Genomic DNA, 13,824 nt, shown 5'->3' on the forward strand with positions numbered 1-13,824 from the left:
AAAACATGAAAAACAAATAACAACAGACAACAGGTAAGTCTGTGATGCCCTGTGATGGATTGACACCCTGTTCGGGTGTATTCCTGCCAAACGCCCAGTGTTTTTGGGTGGTACTGGACATACCGTATCTCTGACCTGGATGAAGTGGTTGGAAAGTACAAATTTATTCTATTACGCTACCCCACCATTGCTGAGATCTGGGTTCGAACCTCAGGGGTGCTATCGGCGGGCCGGGTGTCTACACAGACATGATGGTCTGTTAGGCCTGAAGCAGCAGGGAAGATCAGATGGCCAAAGCCCTAAGATTGATCGTCACCTTGTCAGAGGGATTCTTGCCATGCACTCAATGTTTTAAGGTGGAATAGGACCCCAAAGCAACCCCAAAATATTAGTGGTTTCATCATACAGATTCTAAAGACTGATGATGCAATAAATTCAGTGTCTGCTTCAGACTGTAAACAAATTGAAGAGTGTGTTCTGCTGCATTTGTTACCTTATAAACATTATAATTAGCAAAATAAATAATTTGAACGCTAAAACATAGAGAATTATAAAATTATTAATGAAACGAATTAGCCAACGAATCCAACTGCACTGTCCAATGAGAGTGAACTGAAAGGTAAAATGAACCAATCCGAATTAAGAGGGCGGGGTTATACGAAAACGAGTGGGAAAGAAAATAACGCTAGAGGAGAAAGCTCAACTGATGTGTGATGGCTAGATATGTCGGTGTAATTCTTTATTTAGCCTAATTATTTCACCTATCTGGAGCTGCTATGAAGGTAATCAATATTTAAGTGCACTTATTTTGCTAAATATATCGTTCTAATATGCATTCCTGCGTCTGTCACTTATGTAGAGCTAGCTAACTGAACATTTCGCCTCCGTTAACATTAAGTTTGGCTGTATCCCAAATGCGCCGTTACTCTCTAGTTAAGTGCACTACGTAGTGTATGAAGTAACGGGTTTTGCTTACTGTCTAGTGCAGTACGTGTATAAGAATGAGGAATTTGGGATGCAGCCTTGTGCTGTCACTAGCTATGTCGCTGAGTAAAGTAGAATTGTAAATATTATGATTTTAATGTTTATTTTACAGATTTGCAAGTTCAGTTTAATGGAAGTAACTAGGCTAAGTAGTCATAACCATAAAACTACACAGTGCCGTTTTTAAATGTTAATAAAATATTAATTTTTATTCATATTCTCTATGTACAGTTGAAATGAATGTATGCATTTAATGACAGTTCTAGTTTGCCGTGATTTCACTCATTTTAGCTCCTTAAGAAGTTTATTGTGGGCTCTCTACAATCTGCAATGATTCTGTTGGTACATAAAGTTCTTTAACTTTGCATTAAGGCCTCTTGATTCCTCATTACTGATTATGATCGACTTCTCTGTGCCCATATATGCAGGGCTAGTTAGAATGCACCCATTAGACTGAACCACAAGCATTATGATAGAAAGTCTAGATTAGAGATTTCTCCATAAAAACATCCACTGGATTCATTTCTGTGCAGCTTTACATCCCTTGATCATCTGTACAAACAATTCTTGGTAAGTACTAAGTGCATGGAACAGTGGTCTCCCTGCCAAGGTCTGAATAAACACAAAACCCTAACATTCACCTTATGCTGAGAGGAAATTAGTTCGGGCAGATAGATGTTATATAAGAATCATAAAAAACATTATCAGCAAACTAGCCATATTTACATGGGCACAGAGAAGTCAGTAATGTGGTATTAGGAGGTCATGATGCAAAGAAAGTCCCGCCTGGTGTGTTAACTGTCTGTCTGTCTGTAATGCTGATATTTTTATGTTCAGGGATATAAAATGTCAATTAATCTGATGAACTCTAAGTGATGCTTCTCTCCTGAGACGAGTTATTTGAAGTGCATTAATCCCTATTTACAGCTCGCCTCAGGCCTCGTCTCATTCCTAATGGGATTGATCTGTCGCAGCATCCTGTTTTAGAGCCGGACGTTTTGTAATGTACTCCAGCTCTCCGTGATGGGGGGCTGGGGGGTTGGGGGGGTGTGCTCAGGAGACTGGTACACGTTAGCAGTGTTAAACAGGACCAGATAAACCATTCAGATATGAGAAGGATCACAGACGGCGGTTAAATCGGCCTCTCAGTCGGATACAAGCGCCTGGGCGACCTGCTCGGATTACATACACCTGCTGGTCGAAAGTATGTGGACACCCATCCTTATTATCGAATTCAAATGTTTCAGCAACACACATCTCTAACAAGTGTGCAAAATTAATTCTGTTAGATAGATTCTGTCTGGTACCTTCAATCATGCCACAATCACAATCCCTCAGATCAGATCAGATGTGTTCTCTATCCAGATGTTTGATGAGCTGAAGCTCCTGATCCATGTCCATATTAATTTATACATTGTGCTCTCTTATCGAATACTAACATGAATGAACAGGTAAACAGGTGTTCCTAATAAAGTGAACTCATGTTTTGTGCTTTTAGGTTTTCATAGGTGCTCTTTAGAAGAATGATGTTTTTGGCTTCGTGTGTGTTTAGGCGGGGGCATCGTGTGTGTGGGCATCGTGCTGTGGTTTGCTGAACGAGGTGATGGGCACAGGGGCGGTCAGAGGACAGCAGCCGGGGTTCGGAGGGGCCGGGCCGTTCCGCTTCGCTCCATCTGCTGGATACTCCACGTACCCACCCAACGGCACGCCGACGCTGAGCTGCCAGGCGTGTGGAGAGAGCTTCTCCGTATTCAGGAGACGGGTGAGGACATATTTAAAGTGCTGCTAAACGTTTGCTTAGGGTTTTGCAGGTGGTTGGAAGGTTGTTACTAACAAGTTGCTATGGTACACTATATAGACACCCCTTCTATTTTTTAAATGCATGTGTTTCAGCCACAACAGTTGCAAACAGGTGTACTAAATCAGTAATATAAACGAAATATGCTTCCAACTTTGCAGCAGCAGTTTAGGATTTTAGATTTATCGCACATAAATCAATGAGAAAGCTTCTGACGAGCTAAAATAACGTCATTAATGTTGTGCACATCATACATACAATTGCATCGTATGTATGATGTGCACAACATTAATGACGTTATTTTAGCTCGTCAGAAGCTTTCTCATTGATTTATGTGCGGTGGTTGACGAAGGGGAGGGGGGGGCGCAAGTTCGCGGGTGGCACACGAAGGGGGGGCGCATGTCCAAAAAGGTTGAAAACCCCTGCTGTATGCGACCGTCTCCGTCTCTCTGCAGCACCTGTGCTGTGAATGCAAGAGGCACTTCTGCTCGCTGTGCTCGGTGCTGCAGGAGAACCTGAGAATCTGTTCCACCTGCAACCTGCTGAAGGGAACGGCGTTCCAGCGGCCGCGCCTCATGAACCTGCGCGTGAAAGACCTGCGGCGCTACCTCACGCTGCGTAACATCAACACCGACGCGTGCAGGTACGCTGCTGCCGAGCTCTGGGGGGGAGATTTCCACCCCACCCCACCCCACCCCACCCCACCCCACGCCAGCTTCTGATTCTGTTTCTGTTACCCTGCAGGGAGAAGGAGGACCTGGTAGATTTGGTGCTGTGTCACCAAGGCGTGGAGAGTGAGGATGATCCGGACACGCCCACTTTACCTACACGCCCGCTTTTCCCTGAACCTGCCACTGACCCCGCCCCTCTACTCTTTCCTGCACACGGAGAGCCAATCAGCAGGAGTAACAGCTCAGCATCCACCACTCAGGTCTGTAAAGCTAATGGAAGCAGTTCTGTGGGGTCTTCAGTCCTCTGTCGTATTGTCAAGCTTTAGCAGGTTCTCCCTCAGAAGCTAGAAAAAGCACAGCTCAGTGAACTACAGAATGAAAAGGTTTTGTCCACATTAACCCTGCCCTGTGTGTGTGTGTGTGTGTGTGTGTGTGTGTGTGTGTGTGTGTTTTCCTGCAGCTTGTGGACTCCATGTCACTTGTGAACCTCGAGTCATCAGAAGAAACCCCTGAGGTGAGTCCACATGCCACAGTACAACAATAACAAGCTCAATATAAAAACTACATGACCAGAAGTATGTGGACACCCCTCCTAATTAAATAAATGATGACTGGGTTACATTCAATTTATAAAGACGTGGTTTGGTTTGAACACCTTCGGTATGAGGTGGAATGTTGATACCTGAGCTCAAAAATGCTCTTTTGATTCATGGTGGATGTACAGTATGATGGGCTGGGGGATGGTGAGTGAATGGATGGATAGTAGATGTGTGGGTGGATGTATGGTAAATGAATGGTGGATGGATGGAAAATAAGTGGATTGATGGTGGGTGGGTGGATGGATGATGGCTAGTAGACTGATCATGAGTGTGTGGATGGGTAGAGAGTAGGTGGATGGCTGGTGGGCTGATAATGGGCGGGTAGAGGATAGGTGGATGGTTGGATGATGGGCAGGTAGAGGGTATGTATGGTGGATGGATGGATGGATGATGGGTGGATGGCTGGTGGGCTGATGATGGGCGGGTACAGGGTAGGTGAATAAATGGTTGGTGGGTGGGTGGATGGATGGTGGGTGGGTGGATGTGATGGGTGGAAAGATGAATGAATGAATGAAAACTCATGAAATGTAATAAGGCGTGTGGTTGTTGCTGATTGGTCAGGCGGTGAGGAGGGCGGGCCGAGCGTCTCTCTCAGACCTGTCGAGTGTGGATGACGTGGAGCAGCTGACGGTCCGACAGCTGAAGGAAATTCTGGCTAGAAACTTTGTGAACTTTTCGGGTTGCTGTGAGAAATGGGAGCTGGTGGACAGAGTGAGGAGGCTGTACCGCGAGAACGAGGACAACCGCAAGTCCAGTGAGTCTGTCACACACAGAACACACACACACACACACAGAACAACACACAGACTGAACCACGCCCACACACACACAGGGCTACACATATACAGTAGTTGTACAATTTATTATTTGAAGCTCAGTTTATTTTTGGTGTTTGATGTTTAAGGGAACTGGTTTTTAGTATTTGAGTGTGAACAGATTTTTATTTTTGATGTTTGAGCAGTAACTAATTTTTATTTTTAGTATTTGATGTTGAAGGGAATTGATTTTAGGTTAAGGGAATTGATTTTAAGATAAGATAAGATGAGATGAGATTCCTTTATTGATCCCCATGGGGGAAATTTGAGTGTTTTATTTTTAGTATTTGATGTTTAGGTGTGAACTGATTTTTTTAGTATTTTTAGTATTTTTAATGTTTAGAGGGAATTTACTTTTAGTATTTGATGTTCAAGGAAATTTATTTTTAATATTTGATTAAGCGTAAACTGATTTTTATTTTTAGTATTTTTAATGTTTGAGCATGAACTGGTTTTTATTTTTAGTATTTAATGTTTAAGGGAATTTATTTTTAGTATTTAATGTTTAAGGGAATTTATTTTTAGTATTTAATGTTTAAGGGAATTTATTTTTAGTATTTGATGTTTAAGGGATTTTATTTTTAGTATTTGATGTTTGAGTGTGAACTGATTTTTATTTTTAGTATTTGATGTTTAAGGGAACTGATTTTTATTTTTTGTATTTAATGTTTAAGGGAATTTATTTTTAGTATTTAATGTATTTAATGTTTAAGGGAATTTATTTTTAGTATTTGATGTTTAAGGGAATTTATTTTTAGTATTTGATGTTTAAGGGAATTTATTTTTAGTATTTGATGTTTAAGGGAATTTATTTTTAGTATTTGATGTTTAAGGGATTTTATTTTTAGTATTTGATGTTTAAGGGAATTTATTTTTAGTATTTAATGTTTAAGGGATTTTATTTTTAGTATTTGATGTTTAAGGGAATTTATTTTTAGTATTTGATGTTTAAGGGAATTTATTTTTAGTATTTGATGTTTAAGGGATTTTATTTTTAGTATTTGATGTTTAAGGGAATTTATTTTTAGTATTTGATGTTTAAGGGATTTTATTTTTAGTATTTGATGTTTAAGGGATTTTATTTTTAGTATTTGATGTTTAAGGGAATTTATTTTTAGTATTTGATGTTTAAGGGATTTTATTTTTAGTATTTGATGTTTAAGGGAATTTATTTTTAGTATTTGATGTTTAAGGGATTTTATTTTTAGTATTTGATGTTTAAGGGATTTTATTTTTAGTATTTAATGTTTGAGTGTGAACTGATTTTTATTCTCCTTTATTTCAGTGGAGAACGTGAGCACTGCCGTCTGCGCAGGTAAGAAATCATTCATTCTAATTCATTTTAGTACCAGAACCCACAGCTTCAGCATCAAGTCCACTAGTTCCTACATTGTAGAGTTTAGGACGGACCTCCTCTCATCTCTCCTCTAATGGCTGTTGTGTTTTGCTCCTTTGTGCTGAAGTGGTCGCTTTACCTCCTCCAATCTGCAACGGTGGAGTCCGAGGTAAGATGTATGATAAAATGCTGGCAACTCCACACCAGCCAGTGCCATCTTCCATCCATAGTGCTGTCGTGATACAACCCTCCACCCTGCATGGCGTGATGACCTGAGCGCCATCACGTGTTGCGTTTATAATCATAGTTTCCTGCTCTGACATCATTTCATCTCATGGTGCGAGTGTGAACGAACCGTGGTCCATCAGAACGTTGGACGTAATCGCTAAGAAGAGTAAAAGTCTTCTGATGTGATTATACAAGCTAGTCTTGACATCCTGACGATGGAGCTTAAGGAAATGCACTGAAATTGGCTGTGTTTCAAACCACACACCATCATCGTGTGCTTAAATAGTGCACTAGCGCCGGTATAGTTACACACCATGTAGCTCACAAAAAAGCACTGATATACAGTATGTGCTGTGCAGACTTATCTAGTCTGACAGTTATTGAGCTTTATGAAGCTGGAATTAATATCTGCGTCACCAGTTAAAACGTTTTGTATGATACATACAGACACCTGACTAGTACAAAACCTGGACCCCTGAGCAATGGGAAAAGTTGGACGTCATATTTCCTACATCTGGATGGATTTATGTATAAAGGAAACCAAACGATGTTTTCAACACGCTACGGGTCTGTCAGAAAAACCTGGTGATCTCTCCACACAGATGCATTTTACGTCATCCTACACTCCCGGGAAAAGGGCGTGTCTAAATTCTTAGATCCCTTAAAACGCTCCTACTGAGGCGCCTTAATTCTGAGTGATGATCTGACTGAATAACGAGGGAGCGTCCGATGCTTTTTTAGCGCTGAAGGCAATCCCAAACATTTCGGATGAATGCGGAGCAACCAACGAAGTTCTTTTAAATAAATTATCATTGATTTTTAATTTAGATAGGTAGGTAGGTAGGTAGGTAGGTAGGTAGGTAGGTAGATAGATAGATAGATAGATAGATAGATAGATAGATAGATAGATAGATAGATAGATAGATAGATTAGATAGGTAGGTAGGTAGGTAGGTAGGTAGGTAGGTAGGTAGGTAGATAGATAGATAGATAGATAGATAGATAGATAGATAGATAGATAGATTAGATAGGTAGGTAGGTAGGTAGGTAGGTAGGTAGGTAGATAGGTAGGTAGATAGATAGATTAGATAGGTAGGTAGGTAGGTAGATAGATAGATAGATAGATAGATAGATAGATAGATAGATAGATAGATAGATAGATAGGTAGGTAGGTAGGTAGGTAGGTAGGTAGGTAGATAGATAGATAGATTAGATAGGTAGGTAGGTAGGTAGGTAGGTAGGTAGATAGATAGATAGATAGATAGATAGATAGATAGATAGATAGATAGATAGATAGATTAGATAGGTAGGTAGGTAGGTAGGTAGGTAGGTAGGTAGATAGATAGATAGATAGATAGATAGATAGATAGATAGATAGATAGATAGATAGATAGATAGATTAGATAGGTAGGTAGGTAGGTAGGTAGGTAGATAGATAGATAGATTAGATAGGTAGGTAGGTAGGTAGGTAGATAGATAGATAGATAGATAGATAGATAGATAGATTAGATAGATTAGATAGGTAGGTAGGTAGGTAGGTAGATAGATAGATAGATAGATTAGATAGGTAGGTAGGTAGGTAGGTAGGTAGGTAGGTAGATAGATAGATAGATTAGATAGGTAGGTAGGTAGGTAGGTAGGTAGATAGATAGATAGATAGATAGATAGATAGATAGATAGATAGATAGATAGATAGATTAGATAGATTAGATAGGTAGGTAGGTAGGTAGGTAGGTAGGTAGGTAGATAGATAGATAGATAGATTAGATAGGTAGGTAGGTAGGTAGGTAGGTAGGTAGGTAGATAGATAGATAGATACTTTATTAATCCCAGAGGGAAAGTCAAGTATTACAACAGCTCAAGGTACAATAGAAAAAAGTATTAAGTAAATAAAAGACTCAGTTAAAAATTATTAATGAAATAGGCCTAATTAAGTATTGCAGTACAATGTTGGTAGGAATAAATAAATATATATGCAATATGTAATATAATAGAAAAATTACAAAAGTGTCTTGGCATTTGTACAATTTGTACAATTCGGGCTTATCAGCGACAGTTTAACCGTTTTCGGTACACAGAAGGAGACGTTAGCTGCCGTGCTAGCGGGTTGTGCCGCCTCAGCATATCGGTTTGAATGGCCTGAGGCTAACTGTGTTAGCTTAGTAAGCTAAAACTGCGGTGACGTAATCGGCGTAATCTCTGTCTAAGTAGTAGAGCGTTTAAATAATCTGCCTCATGATTCCATGTCTTATTAGAATCCTCTCAACTGAGGCAGCTGATCAGTTAGGGTTAGGGTCAGGATCAGTAATGAAACATCTGTATTGAAATAATAAATCATTAATCATTCCAACAAGTGTTATTATTGTACATGAAAAACCAAGTGCACCCTATGGTGCAAACCCTCCTTTCTGATGCTGATCTAGTCCCTCTGTTAGAAATGAGCGAGAACATTGATGATTCCTGCTCTGACGTTTCTCTCTCTCTCTGTCGGGGTGTAGATGGCAAAAGGACGCAGCTGGCGAGCGACGAGAACCTCTGCAGGATCTGCATGGACGCGGCGATCGACTGCGTGCTTCTGGAGTGTGGGCACATGGTCACCTGCACCAAATGTGGCAAGAGGATGAGCGAGTGTCCCATCTGCAGGCAGTACGTGATCAGGGCCGTCCACGTCTTCAGATCATAGCGCTCATCGTGCACGCTCATCACAGATACAGGCCAAATAAAACACACACGCTTCTGATCGACTGGCTGACGCCGTGTCCACGCTGGAGATCGTCCTCACTCTCACTCCTACACTGTACGGCCAAAAGTATGTGGACACCTGTTCTTACAGGGTCAAATATTTAGCAAAGGCTTTTTACCATATTTTGGAGTGTATCTATGGGAATTAGTGCCTTCCCCAAACTGTTGCCACTTATTCTAATCTGCTTATCCAATTAGGGTCGCGGGGGGGGTGCTGGAGCCTATCCCAGCTTTTCAATGGGCGCAAGGCACACAGTAACACCCTGGACGGGACGCCAGTCCATCGCAGGGCAGACATACACATACACACACACACACACACACCCTGCATGTTTTTAGACTGTGGGGGTGAAACCGGAGCTCCCGGAGGAAACCCCACACAGACACGGGGAGAACATGCAAACTCCGCACAGAAGGGACCCGAACCGGGATCGAACCCAGGACCTCCTTGCTGCGAGGCGACAGTGCCACCCACTTATCCGCCGTGCCGCCCATCATTTAACATGGTAACCTGCCCCCGTGTGTGTTGTGTGGGAACAGTTTGGGGAAGGCCCCCTTCCTATTCAGGTGCAGCTGTGGCCCTGTGCACAGACGTGCAGTGGGCTGCACAGAACCCCAATCTCAACCCTCCTGTTATGTTTACGGGTCAGATTGACCCGTCTTAATGTTTCAAAATCTTAAAAGATATACTGTAGTTAAAAGTATTTTTTGGTATGAAACCTTTAGGATGAATTGGAACGCTGATTGTGAGCCAGGCCTTCTCGTCCTACATCCGTCTGTTCTTACAGATGCTTTTGTCCTTTCTGGATGGGCACAAATTCCTACAGATGCACTCCATAATACTGTGGAGATCCTGTTCCTGAGCATTGAAGGCTGAGGAAATTCCATATTAGTGGCTATGTGGTTTGGAATGCGGTGTCCAATAGGGTCAGGATCAGGTGTCCACATATTTTTGGCCATACAGTGTAGGAGTGAGGGTTCTGTGGGTTCGGTATCAGATCTTTTGGCTGTATAGTGGGCCAGTGGCCTGCACAGAACCATGGACTGTTCATAAATCATCACGTTCCCATCGTGATGAACATGTTCAGGTCTGAAGGTCTCATCACGCTCGTACGTAGGTTCGAACCCCGGACTCCGCGGACGCTCCGTCACGCCAGCGCGCGTTACGCAAGCATTCCACGTGGAACTACACCGACCAGCAGCTCGCCCGCTGTCGGACCTCCACTCGCTCCACTCACACCCGGCTGCGGAGTCGGTACGGACTCCTCCTCACTACTCAGGACGGATTATTCCAGATGTTCTTCTTCCTCACTGCATGTGTGTGTGTGCATCTCCTGCTTTCGGTTACAGTTTGATTCCCATGGAACCGCACAAGTGAGTCTGTAGTCATGTGACGCACCTACCACACAGATGAACGTCGTGGGTATACAGTTACTGACTGTAGTTCATCTGCTGTACCTGTGCCTCATGTATGAGTGGGTGGTGGAGCAGCACTCGGCACCGCACTCTCACCGACACGGTAATTATGGGTTCTGTGTATGCACGAGTGCATTAGGTGCAACTGTGTTGTTGGGATTTTAAAACGCCTCACTGTTGATGTTGGAGTATGAAGCTCCAGCCAAAAATATAAAGCCAGTGTCCACTAATTAAAGGGCAGCTGTAGCCTAGTGGTTGAGGTACTGGTCCAGTAATCAGAAGGTTGCCGGTTCAAGCCTCACCACTGCCAGGTTGCCACTGTTGGGCCCTTGAGAAAGGCCCTCATTTGCTTAAAATTGTATACTGTCACAACTGTAAGTCGCTTTGGATAAAAGCGTCTACTAAGTGCCAAAAATGTAAATGTAAAGATCCCAACAACACTGCTGCATCTGCTACACACACCAGTGTCTGATCAGTGAGGGGTCCAATGGGAGTCCCTTTCGATTAATAAACTGGGAACTAATAGGCTACAGTGAGTAATTGTATACCCACAAAGGTCATCTGCATGGTAGGTGTGTCTCGAGCAGCTGAGGCGCTGCTTCAGCCGGTGAGATGAAGGGCTGCGTCTCAAACCACATACTATGCACTACAAAGTGTGCTCGATATCGTGACCTTCCCACTGTCGAAGTCGGTGAGCTCTTGTCCTCCGTGTGTGATAGTATTCGGGATACATCCTGCGATGCTCCTCAGACTTCATTCTGGTCAGGGCCGCGGTGAATCCAGCGCCATTGAGAAACGCTGGGTTCTCATTGCATGGCAACTTACACTGACATTCACTTGTTTACCCACACCCAGGGATCCGTTAGAGCATCAAATCCACCTTCTGCATGGGCTGTGGAGACTATTTAGCACCACCTGCTGTTCGAAATGAAGAATTAGGTCGTGAGTCCCGGCTAATATAGTAGTATTGGAACTGTTTCTGGGTCAAAAATATATAGACACCAATTATAATGTGATTAAAACTTGTATCATGGCCTCCTAATCCCTCGTCAATGATAATGATCGGCTACGGCTGCTGACTTCTCTGTGTCCATATGAGCATGGAACAAGCAAAACTACATGGAACGGTGGTCTCCTCGCCAAGGTGTCCAAATGATCAGGTGAATCGAACATGAGTCAGGCTGTCCACAGTCACACGAGCTTTACCTCACCATGCGTTCAGAGACCGCTGTTCCATGCATGTTTGTGTACTTTGTAATGGGCGCGGTTGAACTACCATTATTTATATGGACACAGAGAAGTCAGCCAATCACAGATGTAGCCCATCAGTTATGAGGAACCAAAAGCCATGACGCAAACTCACTCACTGTCTTAAACGCTTATCCAATCAGGGTCGCGGGGGGGGTGCACACACACACACACACACACACACACACACACACACACACACACACACATTCACCTATAGGGCAATTCAGTGTCTCCAGTTAACCTGGCTGCATGTTTGTGGACTGTGGGAGGAAACCGGACCTCCCGGAGGAAACCCACACAGACACGAGGAGAACATGCAAACCCCACACAGAAAGGACCCGGACCGCCCCACCCGGGGATCGAACCCAGGACCTTCTCGCTGTGAGGCGACAGTGCCGCCCACTTAGCCACCGGGCCGCCCCATGATGATCTAAGATACCTTATAAAGGTCTGTGGTGAGACAGTGAGCACCCTGGACCAAGAGGTTATGAGTTTAAATCCCAGCACTGTCAGAACGTGATGCAGATCAAGGTTTCTCAGCTCTAGTTGTGCTTCCAAACATCCAGACCTAGCTCGAGTTCATCATTGAACTCTCCTAGATCGAGCTGCAGCAGGTGTGTTGGGAGTCGAGTCTAGTTTATTTATGTAGCACTTTTAAGAGACAAGAACTTTCCAGTCTTGTGGTGCTCCTCCGTCAGTGTGGGTGTCGTGAATGTCGGGAGAAAGGTAGCAATGCTTTCACGTTGGTCCTGAACATCTAACATACTTCCGTACCATCCATCCCACAGTCTCGTATGTCTTGGGAATCAAACGGTCTTACTGACGGGCGCTCGGGTTCCTGGACGAGACCATGTTAAGAACCTTTTATTTCCTGACGAGAGCAGAACATCACCAGCCCACCTGTATGTGAGTTTAATTGATGTAAAGAAATGAAGGGTGTACAGTGTCTCCCAAAATGTTGTTTCATTATCGCGTGTTTGCTCACTCAGATACGTTTATTTTTTATCGGGAAATAGATTTAACCAACTCTTAGTCACTAATGAACCGACAGATGAGACTCTAGATGCAACTTCGTACTCGGTCTTGTGGTTAAATAATTAAATAAAGAAATAAATAAAAGAAACGTTTTCATCTCCTTTCCTCTTCCTTGTCACCACAACGTTAATCATCTTCTGAACATCTAACATCATTCTTCTGCTAGTTCCGACTTGTTTGGTGGACGCTCGTCTCCAGAACATCAGTCCTTCTCATTCAAGACCCGAGTGGTTTATCTTTAAAAATAAAATTCTCCAGTTCTCTAAGAAACGAAGATCATCTACTTCACAGTCTGCGGTCCACATAGTTTTAACGTTGTGGTCGTGGAGAACACAGATGAAGCTCAATTTCATCCTGGTGTCCATCAAGCCACATCTGAATACGTTTAGCACGTTTGTTTATTAGGATTTTAACGTCATGTTTTACACTTCGGTTACATTCATGACAGGAACGGTAGTTACTCATTACACAAGATTCATCAGCTCACAAGATTATATCAAACACAGTCATGGACAATTTAGTATCTCCAGTTCACCTCACTTGCACGTCTTTGGACTGTGGGAGGAAACCGGAGCAAACCCAGGCAGACACGAGGAGAACATGCAAACTCCACACAGTAAGGACCCGGACCGCCCCTACCTGGGGATCGAACCCGGGACCTTCTTGCTGTGAGGCGACAGTGCTACCCACCGAGCCACCGATGTTTAGCACGTGTAGAGGAATATGGGAACACTGTCTGCACCATAGGGTGCACCTGGTCCCGTTAATCACTGGACCAAATGAATCTCACCAGATCATAAATCTGTTGCAGGAAAATCTTTGTTGCTCAGGGGTCCAGGCAACGTGTTCCTTACACCATGTAGGTTTTCTGAATGTTTCGGCGTGGGTGGAGCTATTTTTGGGGCGTCTGTTCCACTTGCGCACACCGTTCTGCTTTACTGATCCTGTAT

General features: G+C 43.2%; 1 protein-coding gene across 1 annotated transcript; it reads left to right on the plus strand.

Annotated features, from left to right (window-relative positions):
• The first annotated feature begins 692 nt into the window (after positions 1-692).
• Positions 693-12,974, plus strand: rnf34a (ring finger protein 34a). Its single transcript, XM_062999552.1, has 8 exons — positions 693-782; positions 2,537-2,746; positions 3,238-3,425; positions 3,527-3,713; positions 3,914-3,967; positions 4,614-4,806; positions 6,153-6,182; positions 8,929-12,974. The coding sequence occupies exons 1-8, from the start codon at positions 777-779 to the stop codon at positions 9,111-9,113; spliced, it is 1,053 nt and encodes a 350-aa protein (XP_062855622.1). The 5' UTR covers positions 693-776; the 3' UTR covers positions 9,114-12,974.
• The last annotated feature ends 850 nt before the right edge of the window (positions 12,975-13,824 follow it).

Source organism: Trichomycterus rosablanca, chromosome 7, assembly GCF_030014385.1.
Source record: "Trichomycterus rosablanca isolate fTriRos1 chromosome 7, fTriRos1.hap1, whole genome shotgun sequence".
Taxonomy (NCBI): Eukaryota; Metazoa; Chordata; class Actinopteri; order Siluriformes; family Trichomycteridae; genus Trichomycterus; species Trichomycterus rosablanca.